Source organism: Aptenodytes patagonicus, chromosome 6, assembly GCF_965638725.1.
Source record: "Aptenodytes patagonicus chromosome 6, bAptPat1.pri.cur, whole genome shotgun sequence".
NCBI lineage: Eukaryota > Metazoa > Chordata > Aves > Sphenisciformes > Spheniscidae > Aptenodytes > Aptenodytes patagonicus.
In genome coordinates this window covers 34,667,188-34,681,847 of record NC_134954.1, presented here as the reverse complement: position 1 = coordinate 34,681,847, position 14,660 = coordinate 34,667,188, and the positions used below count along the sequence as shown (strand labels likewise).

At 41.2% G+C, this 14,660-nt stretch overlaps 1 protein-coding gene across 21 annotated transcripts in view; it reads right to left on the bottom strand.

The window, feature by feature from the left end:
* Positions 1-14,660, bottom strand: part of LRRFIP1 (LRR binding FLII interacting protein 1) — a 118,049-nt gene that overhangs the window by 56,853 nt on the left and 46,536 nt on the right. For 18 of the 21 annotated variants that reach the window (XM_076342085.1, XM_076342088.1, XM_076342086.1 and 15 more), the window contains exons 2-3: positions 10,756-10,842; positions 3,439-3,456 (exon numbers count right to left, since the gene is read on the bottom strand). In XM_076342085.1, coding sequence (XP_076198200.1) covers positions 3,439-3,456; positions 10,756-10,842 — 105 coding nt within the window. The remainder of the gene's footprint in view (positions 1-3,438; positions 3,457-10,755; positions 10,843-14,660) is intronic. The other 3 variants (XM_076342074.1, XM_076342083.1, XM_076342084.1) reach the window with 1 other exon arrangement.

Genomic DNA, 14,660 nt, shown 5'->3' with positions numbered 1-14,660 from the left:
GTCTTGACAGTGGTAGTATCACCAACAAGGATAAAAGGGACATGCTTCACCAATGCAGGCAAGACTGGAAAGCTCTCTGCGTTTCAGTACCAAATGCCATGCATTTTCTCAGTAGACTGTCTCTTCTGAACCGTTTCTCAGTTCGTAATTTCTTTGCACAACATTGGGAACTTCCCAATGAACTTGCATTTCCACCAGACAGCAAATTGCTCAAAGATCCACAAGTTTAGCAGGACTTTTCTTCCTCCCCAAGCACGCACTTCAAATCTAGTCTCAGGAAGTTTGCATTTATAATAGTGACCATAACATTCCTGTGTGAAGAAAAATCACCAGCCTAAAGCACAGTAATCAGCAAATGGAAATCCTGCTTAAGGAAGCATAATATGTATTTTAGAAAAATTTAGATTATGTGCTTTGAGGTTCATGTATTTGTGGAAAAAAACAAGCCTGTACTTGCCAGCTTTCCTAAAGGCTTGAGAAGGCAGGAGTATCAACAGCCAAAACCTTAGGTAATGATCAAAAAAATCAGAAACCTGTTTTGTATTATACTCTATATTTAGCACTCACTCAATGGTATTAATGTAATTTTACTTTCACCCTTAAAAACCTCATTCACTATTTATTAATAAATTAGAATGAACAGCTGTGTGTTCTTTGATACCATATCAGTTTATTCCCACTTCAGAGTTCCTCCTCATTAAAAAACAAAATTATTTTCATGTTAAGGTCATCTTCATTTTCATCTTAACAGCTCTGGAGAGAAGAAAGTCTGTTATGAAGTAGAATAGGCAGTGGGGTGCTCAATTACACATCCTGGATAGCCCAAACTGTACAAGGACCTTTAAATGCTGTCAGTTTGGGGGTCAAATTGGGAAAAGGCAGGAGCTCACAGCAATCCCATTTATTAGGAAAAATATTAGAAAATAAGTTTTTAGGCCAGTAATTTGAAAACAGGAAATAAATTCACTGCTTTGCAGATTTAAATAGTATGCATAAGTCTCTCTGGAACAAGGAAAAGAGGCAACGGTTCAACAAGCTCTTTAACCACATCCCTATGAGAACAGGGAAGTATTCCCCTCTGCTTTCCCTGCAAAGCATCTCAGCGTGTGCTCAAATACGTCTAATACCCCTATACAATGCCTAGCCAAATTGCACACAAGTGAGATTTCTCCCTTAAACTACATAAAATTAGAGTGCAGGACATGAACCATTGTTTCTTCAAGCATTACACACTTCCTCACAAGTGCTCAGACTAGTTACTTCCAGGCAGAAGCACAACACATACAACAGCCTGTTATAAAATTAAGTTTTATGTACATCACATCCTGAAAATGACCCCTGAAAATTATATGAACTCCAGCTGGTCAGGATTGTGTACATGATCAGAACCTACAGATTATATGCTTTGTAATAAATCAGGTCAAGTAAAGCCTTATTAGAGGCTTCCCCCCCCTCCCCCCCCCCCCAAGAGATGTATAACGTTTTCTAACACTAGAGATCAATTTAAAAAAAACACTATAAAAATGGAGAATCCTCTCTCACACATAGGAAGGATCCATAAACATGCTAATAATTTTTGTAAGGTCTGCTGCTTCCTTTTCCTGCCCTCTGTTCTCCTTACTTTCTGACATAGGCTTATGAATTCAGTTCTGCAAAAGGGAGATAAGGAAATACCCCTTAAAAGATTTGTTACATCACAAGTTAAGTTCCACTTACAGTCTTTTCCTCTACCATTTAAATTACATAGCTACGTGCTTAATATCCCCAAAAGAAAAATGTTAATGAACGTGATTGCCTTGAGACTATTTTTAATTTATAATCTTTTAAACAGCACATCTCACACTGGAATGAACTGGCAGCATTTGAAGTCTCAGGTATTTTGGCCCCTCAGCCACTTCCCATTTCTTTCTCTACCCGGACTCTTCTGTTCTGCCCCGAGGGGCCTGGTTTGAATGGCTGCATGGGTTAAAGGAAGAAGTGGTGCTTATCCGTTCACTTGGTTTTCAGTTAGAAGCCTTTGCCAGCCTCAAGTTCCCTTCTACCCTGAAAAGTGATATTACAATTAAATAATTAATGACGTTAATACCATTGAGAGAGAATTCCAGATCAGATTTGCTCACTAAGTGGCAGTGAAACCGCTGACTGGCAAACTCGCTACGGGATGTTGTGAGGCTAACCCACTTATCTTCTCATCCATGTCAGGACACCAACAGTAAACAACCTCCTTGTCTCCCATGGGGCTGCGTTTGTACCAGAAGATTAAATTAGTTCCTATAAAGGAGATTGATAACGAACCTGTTGATCCATGGGCAGATGTTAATTTGAGTCACTCAGTACATAGTCAACTCCACAAATAAAAACAAGAGTAAGATATATTTGTTGCCAAATTGATGGGGTCAGGATTAAATACCAGAGCACATGATTTGAGTAGCTATCTTCATATACATATGCACTTAAAGAGGAGAACAGCATTTCCAAGAAGCACACGCACTGCTAGGTCAAGCAAGTGAAACATGCAGTTACGGCAGCTGGAGTGCCAGAACAACAAACAGGCTGTGGTTTTAGGAGACATTTATCATTCAGCAAGCAATAAAAATATCTCAGGAAAAAAAGAAATATTCAGTAAGGTAGAAAATGGCAGGCTTGAAGAAATATATGCTTTCTCCCTCCCTGCAAAATCTCTTTGGAGCTATTTCTCTTTCTAGGTACCACACAGTTCACATGCTGGAAGTATAGAACAGCCAAACATCATAACACAAACCCCAAAACTCTCCATTGTAACACAGCAAGTGACCTCAGTTAGAGCTATATTATTATCATCATCATCGCCATCATTTGGAATTACGAAAAGGAAACTGGGAGGAGGGAAGAGATCATGAATTTAAACTGAGGTGAGAGGATTAAACAATATAAAAGCATTTATAATGCTTAGGTCACATTGGAAGAAAGGCAGTTTATTTACCAAAAGATTACAAATTCAAACACAGCATCCCTGATTTACTTCAGTGACTTTCTGCAAAGTCATCTGAAAGTCATTCTTCCTGCTGGCACCTGTTAAATGCTTGCCCAGCCTGAAGTATTTTCAGCAATACTCTTGGCCTTCAACACACAAATGTCTTTATGGTACACATGGAGCCACCATACCCTCCGATGATGGCTGGTTTGCCAAATTACTGTTCTGCTTATTGCTTATTCTTGGCCAAACAGTCTGTAGAAAAAAATATATTAAGTGCCTGACCAGACACATTTTACACGAGTCATCTTCCCCCACTCCCCTTTATCATCTACCCCACAAGACTATGGGAAGGAAGGGGGGAATTGCATGGAAATACAAAGCCTGCTGTGCATCTTCCATTCTTTAGAGGTTTTTCTAAAATGCTAGCAAGACTCATAACGTGGGAACACATGCAAACAAGAATGAAAGAGAGCGAGCCCTACCTTCTGAACTTGATAGATCTAGGGAAAAAGGGAAAGGAAAGAAACAAGGAAACAAAAGCTAGCGTGAATGAATAAATAGCAATACAATGTTCCATAACTCATTCTAAAGGGGGGGGGGATTACACAGAATATACAACAAAACACGAATACAAAAAAGTGCACATTGAAGCCCTGTAGAGTTAAATAGAATGAAAGCAGTGTTTCCATTCTAGGCCTCCTCCACATGAACAGCTAAAATACAGCATTCCTATTTTCATACCCACCAGGCTCCTGGAGGCACATGCAACATTTGCTCTCTAGACTTTGCACCGGACCAGAGCCTAACCCAGCTGTGACCTAGGACCTCTCGCTTTTTTTAACCCCCGTCCTTCAAAGTAATGGATGCCCAAATATTCACCTAGAATGACAGCTGTGCATCTACCATCCCAATAAAAGCAAGTGGCATTTACTACAGAAAATTTGTTCTTCTCTGAAGGACAAATTTTGTCCTTAACCAACTAAGCATAGTTACAAAAGCATCAATGCTATACATCTTTCACCTGTGTACAGCACAGTGCCAGCTTGTTAAAACTCTCTGAAAATTTCCTGCACATACATTGCCAGAATTGGAGGATCTCTGCAAGTTGCTTTTTCAATTTTTAATGTTTCCACAGAGCCTCACACCATTTGCAGGCCCTAATAAATGCACTGCTAACTCTACAAAGTTGTTCCAGTCTTGAACCATTTTAATAATACACAAAAGCATTACAGCCACTCTAATACATCTGAGTTTTGTTTAAGTGGAGAACTGCCCTTGACTGATCAGCTTTGTAAATCCACGTGAAAACAGAAAACGTTTTTTTCTTGCATCTCTCCTAGCATTTCTAAAGCAAGAAGCCCTTCTTGTTCAAAAACACCTAACTGGCTACACAAATCCAGAAGGAAACTGCAGCTTCATTCTCCCCACGTCTCTGCTGAACACCTAGCTTTGTATCTGTAGGAAACGTATCACAGCTCTGGTCTTAAAAGCCCTCAGCTGCCTTACTGCTTATCTTCCTAGATAAGCACTGATGTTGAATAAACACCAACACCAGCCCCTCTGCTCTAAGAGTACAACCCAGGGGGAATGGTACATTGCTCTGACTCCAATCCTTCAGCTGGGCAGCAGGCGGCAGGGTAGTCAGTCTCCTGTATTTTGGGATATTCAGCGGGTCCCTGCCACCCGTTGCTCTTCTGGGCCACCTCAGGTGAACCCAGATCCCAATGCTGGGAAGCAAAACGTACTTCTTCCAATCCCTGCCTCCATGGCCTGATCAGGTTCCCCCTTTGTGATCGTGAAGGACAACTGCAGAACCCAGCTTAATACCTCAGAAGCATTAATTCCTATTCCTACAAGCGCAAGGGGGATAATTGAGACCCACATTTGAAGCTAGCGTTCCCGCACACTGATCACCTCACCTACCTTTTACTAAGAAAACCTTGAAGAGGAAAATGAACTAAACTCTCCCACAGTCCCCAAGACTGCATACGGACTCTGATCTTTTGCTTCTCCGTTGCACACACAGAGTGCCTTTCATCCATACACAGAAGCCAACCACCACTGTTTTAGATGTGGCAATTACCACATTTAACCTTTAACTTTTCCATGCTGTTGCTTCACCCACACTTCAAGGCAACACCATGGAAGTCGTCTTTTCCAAACCCCAGTGCTTCAGGCTTGGCATAGCAGGTATTCCTGTTGAGTGCAAACTGAGACACACAAGAGGTCTTCTGTCCAGGGCTCAGATTGCCAATGGATAAGATGATAACAAGGCCCTTGTTCAGGGCCAGACACCACGGAGGACGGTGGAGAGGGGCACAGGGACAAAGCCAAGTGCGTCATCGTAACTGTTCCAACTTTTTATAAAATCCGGAATTGGTCATCCATTACCTAACAGGCATTACAACCACTCTGCTCCAAAGTGACTGATCTCTCATCAGTGTACTGTCCATCTTAGATAGTATGTTACAGGAAAAAACACACACTTTTAAACAATAATCTCTATTGCACAAATGCCCCCCACAAAGAGTTTAACAGAGTTGATAGACATCTAAGTAGTCAAATGCCTCAAATAGCACTTTCCTGTATTAAAGTATGGCAAAAAACGTGGTTTTGTCCACAGTAGTAGTGGCAGACTGCTTTCCTGGTTTCCTCATCATATGAGGTTTCCCGCAAAACTAAAGTTTTTCATAGAAATAACTTTTGAACTGGACAGAACAAGCCAGTGAAGCATGGTAAGATGGCAGCAGAAGGCAGAAATTCAGAATCTACTAAAAACACCTTCAACATTGTCCCTCTCCAAATTTTCCTGTGCATCTTCACACTGGTTGTATAAGAAAGATACAGATTAACCATCACAAACCTTATTAATTTCCTCCCTGTATATGCAAGCACAAAGTTTCACAGTCAGTCTTTCCCCTCCCATTCAAGCCACGAGAATTCTGCTTTTCTCTAGTTTTTTTCTGCACTGCCTGGGATTTTAAACAGCTTCAAACAATCCCAAATGCCAGCTGTGCCATGGGACCCCGCTGACTCAGATCAGACTTGCGGGCACCAAATCCTAGCAAGGGTAGAAGGGGGCTAAGTCAGTCAACAGGATGAGTGAGCAGTTCAAGAGTGTTTGCAAGTCTTTTGCCCACATTAACTTGGCTTTAGTACATTTACTAAATTTACTACATGCTCAAGGAATTGACATGGGAAAAAAGAAACCCACGACAGAAAGTACTAGTAACATTTTATTCCAAAGAAATATGAATCCAAAGGACAAGTATGTGCAAATGCACATGCTGGTAAAGAACGAGTTTACAAAACAGCAAAGCCAAGTTTTGTGCTGTGTCCTTAAAGAGAGCTGAAAACGAAGCTAGGGGACAAGCACAATGCTCTTGCCTTGAACTAAAAGTAGAGGCTCATCTGCTGTGTGAACTGGCAAGCAAGAATCTTATCCTGCAGATTAAGGAGTGGGAGGAGATCATTCTCTTTTCACTTCAGGCACTAATATCAGCTTAAATTGTGGTTTCCAAGTGTCAGTCCTCAAAGAGACATTTAAAGTCTTGCCAGCAGAACACACAGAAGGTACTCCTACATAAAACGTTCTCTACAATTAGCCCTAATGCTGCAGCTTTTATGTGTCTTGAAACATTACTGTTAAATATTTCTTGGAAAAAAAGGCTTTAATATGCCAAGCTTCTAAGAAAAAAAAAAAAAAATACACAGAAAAAATTCTTCTCTCCATTTTACCTAGTAGCCCCAAGAGAATTAACAATTTGTTACTCAGAAAAACTGAGCCAACAACTCCTGACTTGTTCTTCTGCATGAGTTAAAAATAAATATCTGAATGCACACAAGCATTTGTCTCAGTACCAAACACATCTCTACAGTACGAGCCAAACGGGCTGGCTTTAGACTCTGCAACTGTAAAACCAAATGTTTAAAGACCATGGCAGCATGGTATGGTAAAAAACCACAGGACTCATCACTGCTCTGATTCCCACCAGCTGGGTGGGTACCAGTGGTATGGAAACAGGCAAGGGAGCAAGTATCATCTGTTACAATCATCCTTTCAGCATAGAACATGCATTGGCATTGCCTCACATGAGAACTCTCTTGTACTGACTTACTATGCATGGAATCATACCAGAAAACCTACCGTGACTTCCAGATTAATTATTTACATCTTTGGTGGATAACAACAACAAAGCAGCACAGAATAAGAAGTCGGAAACATTCAAGCAGTTACATTTATTAGATCTGTGCCTTTCTTAGAGCCTCATGTTCAGAAACCCCTTCTCTACTAAACATATAAATATTTCTCTACATAAATATACACACCTATATAGGATTCAAGACTGACCACTACCCTTGTCTTCATAAATCAGCATATATCAGATCATGATTCCTGTGCTAATTTTCTTTCTTCAGCTTCAAGAAAACACTTTTCATTTACCTAGATTACTTCCCTATTAAACTTGTAGTCATGCTCTCCTCCTTTCCTTCCTCTCCTTGGGGAGGGGGAACAAACCAAACACAAAGCCCACCCACATTGGCACACTTACCCTTCTTTCTGCTGCCTGGCATGAGGTGATGCCAGGTGATAAGATGATACCGCCTCTGGAACACACCTGCAATCCTGCCCCACCACAGCGAACAGCAGCAGCCTTCCACAGTAACTTTCCCACATCTCACACTGCAATTCAGAGTGTTTTCTTCCAGAAGCCCATCTATTTCTGCTATATAATTTCTCCAACTATTGTTCTACTACAGCAGTATGTCACTTCACATGAAGTTTCCAGAAGAATTCCTAAGAGTCACCTTATATTTCAAGCCAAGTTTACTAAAGCTATCCCTCTGAGCACACAAACCACAAGACCAATAGCAGTGACCACTGGCAAGAGGTATGGCAGCCTGAGCAAGGGCTGAGCCCTTTTGCTGCTCCTTTTGAAAGGAAAGGACCTTATCAATACTGTGGCTGTTGACAAACACAATTTTAAGTTTCCAAAAGAACAGACTATGCAGCAATTTCTGCTGTCATGTGTTTTACATGAAATAATTTCTGCCAAAAGAAGAGCTTGGTATGGTATCAGGTAGCCCTCGCCACTGACCGATGGAGCTTTACTACACAGTTGTGACCAATTTTTCATGCCCTCTTCACATATGGCTAGCCTACAGATGCAGCAGAGGGCATTTTAATAGCTTTCTAATGAAGTGGCTGCTCATTCTACCTACAGAAGCATTCATAAGATACAGAACAAAAAATCTCAGATACCTGGTGCTTTTGCATTGGCATTTCTTCTGTAGTGGCAAGCAGAACATTAGTTAAAACACATATGTAGACTCATGATGCAAAAGTCACCCAATTATTTTAAAATGAGGAAAATTAAGCACAGATTAAGAAGTGTCATTAATACTAGATGGTGGGCAGGAGAGGAGCCAATGTCCAGTCCAAATCCAAATCATCAAAACACCCTACTTCGCTGTCAGCAAGAGCTATACTGCCATGTTTATAGCTTGTAATGGTAACATCTGGAAACTTTTAACCCAGACCAACAATATAATATATTCTCAAGTAATCCATGCTCCACAAGAAACCTGTCGGGGCATGTACATTGCTTTAAGCATGAAGTACACACACATGCAATAAATTTATTTATTGTTTTTTAACTCCTGTAACTGGCTCTAAAAAGCCTTCTGAAGTAGTAAAGCAAGTGCTTTAAGTTCTGGTTACTCAACATGGCAGTAGTGGGAATATGCTATTTATTTCTCCGAAAAGTTTGCGAAGGAAAATGAAGATGGCAGACAACAAACCATACAGACACCAGTATCACAGTATGTTCTCCTCCAAGGAAGGGGTAGGTGCCAAATGTCTTGTGTTGATCACTGCTTGGGATTTTCTACATTTATGTTTTCTTTCATTATATCTGCAAGATACTTTTGGCAATGAAAAACTTCCTGCAGCCATCCTTACTAGCTCTACCTTGCTTCTGGGGGCTGAGATTAAGCTATATGAAAAAAATTACAGAATATCCAAGCATGCAAAAAATTAAATAAATGTGTAGTCACATTATGTAATTTATGCCAGTGAATTACAAAACAGATTGTAGGGGATATCTGGCTTAGCTTTCACTGAATTTGGTATTTCAGAGCGACATCCTGTACCATGCGATTTCCCTCTATACAAAGAAGTTTTCACACCAAAATTTCAATTTACTAGGACACCCTTTGCAGCATCAGCTTTTAATCTTCAAGGGGGTCATCAGCTGCATTAAAGGTATCTGCAGATTAGATGGTAACACCACTGCCAGCTGCCATGACACCTGTAATTACTTCGCTACCCAAACAAAACACCTAGTGGTTGTTTACCACAGATCCTCCAAAGGCTGCTCGGCAAGTCCAATCACTCAGGCTGTAGGCACAGCAGGAAGCTTGACAGTAACAACACTTATCTGCACTTCAGGCCTTCCGACTGTGGTCGAGGTTGCAAGAAACATCCTTCAAAAAGCAGCAACTGTAGCAATAAAAGATTCCTCTCCTCCACAAGCACTGTGCTTGCAGCAATGCTCCCCTGCATCTCTTACTCCTGGTGTGTTTGCAGGTACATCTAACCCTACTGTGGCTACAGGATACTAAGACACAACCAAAAGTGCCTCAACTAGACAAGACACTCCAGCACAAAGCTGAGCATGGGCAAACTCCCCAAGTGGTTCTGTTCCCAGCTGATTACTGCAGCCTGCACCAACACTAGTCTGCTATCATGTCCTGAGTTACTGTTTAAAAGCTAACCTGAATCCTTCTCTGCACCCTAAAGCACGTATGTATATTTATTCTTACTATGTATTCCCAAACCCCGCCCCCAAACTCCTTACTTCTTCCCTTTCAAAATTTATTTGAAAAAATTAAATTACGATTGCTGCTGTCCCTGTTACGTCTACTCTGCTGTTTCATTAAATGCACATCAACAAATACAAGTTTTGAGCCCTTCTGGTTCTCATCACTAGTTTGGCCCACCTGTGCCAACCTGTGCTTGCAGCCCCATTCCAATAGCACTGCTTTAGCTTCTACAGCTTCAAAACAAGCGCTGCTCTCAGTTTCTTGGAGTGGAATGACATTTAGTACAGCTCCTACTTGTCAAACACAACAGGAGCAGAACAAGCCCTTCTGGTCTTTACAATCATTCCTACACTGGAAGCCCATGATCTCCCACACGCTGACAGGCAGAAGCACAGTAACTTTGCTGATGGTATAAAACAACCAGCTCGTCCAGAATTTGGGAGAGACTACACCAGGCATTTAATCCAAACACTTTGGAGAAGGTAATGGTCTGCCAAGTTCAGTTTCTATCATTACTTCTGCCAACAGCAGACCATCATTTTTACAAAACAGGGGAGACCATGATGCCAGCTTCACAGCAACGAAGCAAAACAACTTGCAAGTAGAGTTATACAAGGGCCAAGAGTCTTCCATATTCATCAGATTGCTAATGAAGTGATAAGAATCCACCCCCCGAATGCACACACAAACAAGCTGTGTACTTCAAAGTTTAATATTAAACAATGATTACTAACTAGCCACCAGTGTTTTCTGTGAATAATTATACTGGCTTCACCAAGATAAAATTGTTGCCACAATCCCAATTTTTTTCCAGGCTATATCCTATGATCAACTAACTGAGCAGCATTAGCTCCATGCAGACTATTAACATTTCAGCCAAACATAGAATAACCCTTTGTTCCGGGACCTCAGATTATATACATATATATTCAGGCAAAAAGATGATCAAAACACCCCCCAAGCCTTGATCGTACCTCTTTCTGCTGCCTCTCCAGTTCTTTCATTCGGATCTCCCGTGCCTCTGCACGCGCCGCTCGCTTCGCTGCGAGTCTTGCTTCAGCCTGCGAACAGGAACACAGCAGTGAAATAAAAGCTGGACAACTCCGTGTGAAACACACTTGTTAAGCAGGGCATGAAATAAGGAGACTTGACTTGGCAAGACTGTAAACACATCTGTAGGAGTTAATTCCCTATTGCAAGTAATGGCCCTGCCTTCCATAATTTGTTGTGCTTCACAGGTAGGTAATACACCCCCGTGTAGGCACTACCCTTGCTTAGCAGTTGTGTTTAGAAGTGGTCTGTGTTTCTTTAATTACTATTTGTGTGGATAGAGAGGAAACAGCGAGATTTATTTAAGAAAGGCAGGCTTTGCTCTTTTTTTGTTTTCCCCTGTGGCTCAGATTATTTTTTATTGATTAATTTGACCAACAGCAAACACATTATGTACCATTTTTCCTAACCACTGACATTGCGCACACATACATGGGCACAGCAGTTAGGTAAACATTGCTGTTCAGCATGACCATGCACAACTAAGGCTGAAATGATCGAGGTGAGGGAGTAGAGAACCTGAGAAAATGCACTAACTCAACCAAAGTCTCCAGACGTCCATATTCAAGTCCAAACCCCTCCGGAATGGAAGTCTGCCAAGAACGGGCCTCTTAGGAGATCTACAGTGCTTCCTCATTTCAGCCCAGTTGGAATGCTGGAACATGCTATACAGTAACATTTTTAATATTCTGCTTTTAATCCCAGGCAAAACCAGTTAGTCTTATAGAGAAAAAATGTAAAATTAGCTCACGCTTGGTACAGTGCAACTGCAAGCAGTTTGCCCAACGTAATTCAGAATACCTCAGCAGGGAGCAAAAGGCATCGCTCAGCTAGTCACCCTGGCGTTACACCCAACTCCTCTGCTTCTGAAACCTTTTACTGTAAGTACAGCACCCAATTTAACAGGAAAAATGGCAATAATATCAAGGTCAAGCATACAGAAAATCAGAACGCCAGCACTTTCACTAGCATTTCTAAACAGAAGGAAAACTAGATTAAAAAAGGTGTCATTTCTTTTCCCTTCTGTAAGTATATTTGCCACTCAAACGTGTGGAAAAGGGCCACAACCTTCAAAAACAGAAAACAAAACACAGAAAAAAAGCCAAAAAAGGAGTAGGTTAGCTGAAACTTTCAGCTAAAAGAAAAGGGCTAATGAAAACCAAGCACAAGCTGGTGTATGGGAGGACTAGGAGCCTTGCAGTGCTGTAGATCTTAAATCCTCACCAACGATACCAAAATCCAAAATATACAGTCAGTAGGCCAAAATTTAAATTCACATCACCCACCTTCTACAAAACCCCACCACAAACAGCCCCAATCCCTAAATACTGCTGTTGTTCAGTTACCGACATTCTCCCCCATTTTACTCCATTGCCCCTAGACCCAAACCAGTAGGCAGGCAGATTCCTTTTGACAACTATTGCAGCCCCCTGTTGTGCAAATACAATCTATATAAGAGAACCCAGTTTTTAATTCTCGCAACACAGACAACTTCAGCCTGAAAAATTACTTGTAACAACAGAAAAACCTTCTCAGAGGGTAAAAATGCCCACGGCAGAAAGAGAAAAGGGTTGGTTTTGCACAGAGCGTTGCTCTTTCTTCAGTTCATTGCTTGAATTTCAAGGTAACTGGTTCTGCCATGGGGAGAAACCGCAGAACACACCCATGGTCTCATACCTACAGCAGACCTCCACGCTTGTGCCCAAAAACTGTCCCCCGTCATCATTGCAGCGTGCTGTTATTACGGAGCCAAATGATGGCAGGCTCCGGGGTGAAGGCATGTGTTACCACAAGTGTTTTCAAGGGACTGTGGCTTCAACAGCACTTACCAGCTTGAAGCAGTTTGTCCAAAAAAAAAAAAACCCCACAGCCCTGCTGCTGGGCAAACACTAGGCAGAAACCCTGACAGGCAGCATTATGATTTACCTGCAGTGTTTGAAATCATTTATGACACCCACTACATAAACGTGCTGTAAGATGTATGCTAAAAGTAAGAAATCACAGTACTGGAATGAGTATGGTATTGACTTGACATGATCCATTTCTGTTTATCTGAAAATAAATTTCAATACTTCAAGAAGCACGACTGTATGCCTGTCTCACAGTTGGTACTGCTGTAAATACAGGACAGTGTCAGCGACAAGGACTGCTCCGGGCTATTCATCACAAGAGGCTGCCAGGCGATTCATACAATGCCAGGTAACAACCACCGTCTTTTGCCAGTAGCCGTTCAAACACAACATGCACATACCCCAAGGAAGGGGAATCTTGCTCCAAGGACTCCAGCTCATTAATGATTTTTTGTGGGAGAGAAAGAACAGGAGATACAGCTTTAAACAACATTGTTTAAAGCATTCCCTCATCCTGACATGCAAACTCTAAGTAGTCTTAAGAAACGGCACAGAAATGAAAGTAAACTTAACTCTGCACATACATTTGAAAATTGCACCTGATCTAGGTGAAGAACAACATCAGTGCAAACAATTAGCTATATTTTTCCCATATGGAAAACAAAGGACCTTAAAGCCTCCATAAGCAAAATACACCAAACAGTACAGAACTGTGTATCTCTAACTTCCCACCTGCCAGAAAAAGACAGAAACAAGATTATTTTGATGTTAAAATTACTGTAGATACCATCCTTCTGAATTTCAATAACCAGCTGAGCTTTCATGTTAGAAAAACTCTATACCTGTATGTAAAATTCAGATGTTGTGCTTAACGCACACATATAAGTATTTCCCCTTCTGTTTTCCTCATATGATTAGGGCCAAAGGATTTACATGCTTGCTAGCTATGTTGCAGAATTACATGTTCTCCAGAAATGAGCACAATATACGATGAAATGAAGCAAGTTAAAAATGGAAGGAAAAAAAAAGTTTAGCAAGTTATTCTATGGCCTCCCTGAGAACAAGGTTTGCCAGTTCCCTAGATACCGATATCAACTGCGGTAAGTTAAATTAATTTTTCTTTGTGCAACATACTAGTAATGACAGGTTACATATATGATACATTTCAGTTTTAAGTGCCAATCCATGGGCATTTATTCTATTTCAGCTTTGCAGTCCTCCAACCGCTCATGCAAAGCCAATCTGCAAACGTTTAAGAGATGCAAGAGTAAAAACGCATTTTCACTCAGTATCTTTGACTAACAATAGCACTTGCATCTGGAACAAGCATATTTTTTATTTATGAACTTTTTTTTCCCATGGCCACATGGCTCTTCAGCATTAAGTATCTTTCAATACAAACAAGAAAAACAATATATTCTAGATACTTTTAAATAACTTTAACTTTTTTTTAGCATAACAAATTCTGCCATCAGCACATACCCTACCGGAACCTTTGTAAGAAGTCAACACAATGTTATTCCACCCAGAACACTAGTATTTTAAAGCAACTCATTTTTATCACATCAAAACAAAGAATTACAGAATCGTTCAGGCTGGAAGGGACCTCGGGAGGTCTCCAAGTCCACCATCCTGCTCAAAGCAAGGTCAGCATCAAATTCAGACCGTGTTGCTCAGGGCTTTGTCCAGTTGGCTCTTGAAAACCTCCAAGGTTGGTGGCTCCACAGCCTTTCCGAGCTCCTGCTTCGATGCCTGACCATCCTCACAGTGATTATTCCACCCCCACCCACCCAAATCATGTCTGAACCTGCTCTCTTTCAATTTAAGGCTACTGTGTCTCATCCTCCTGCCATGCATCCCCATGAAGAGCCTTGGCTCTTGGCTTCTTAGTAACCTCAGCTTCTATGTCAGAAGGCTGCTGTTAGTTCCTACCTTAAGGTCTGGTATTCTGCATCAAATACTGTAAGTAAACTGCCTGC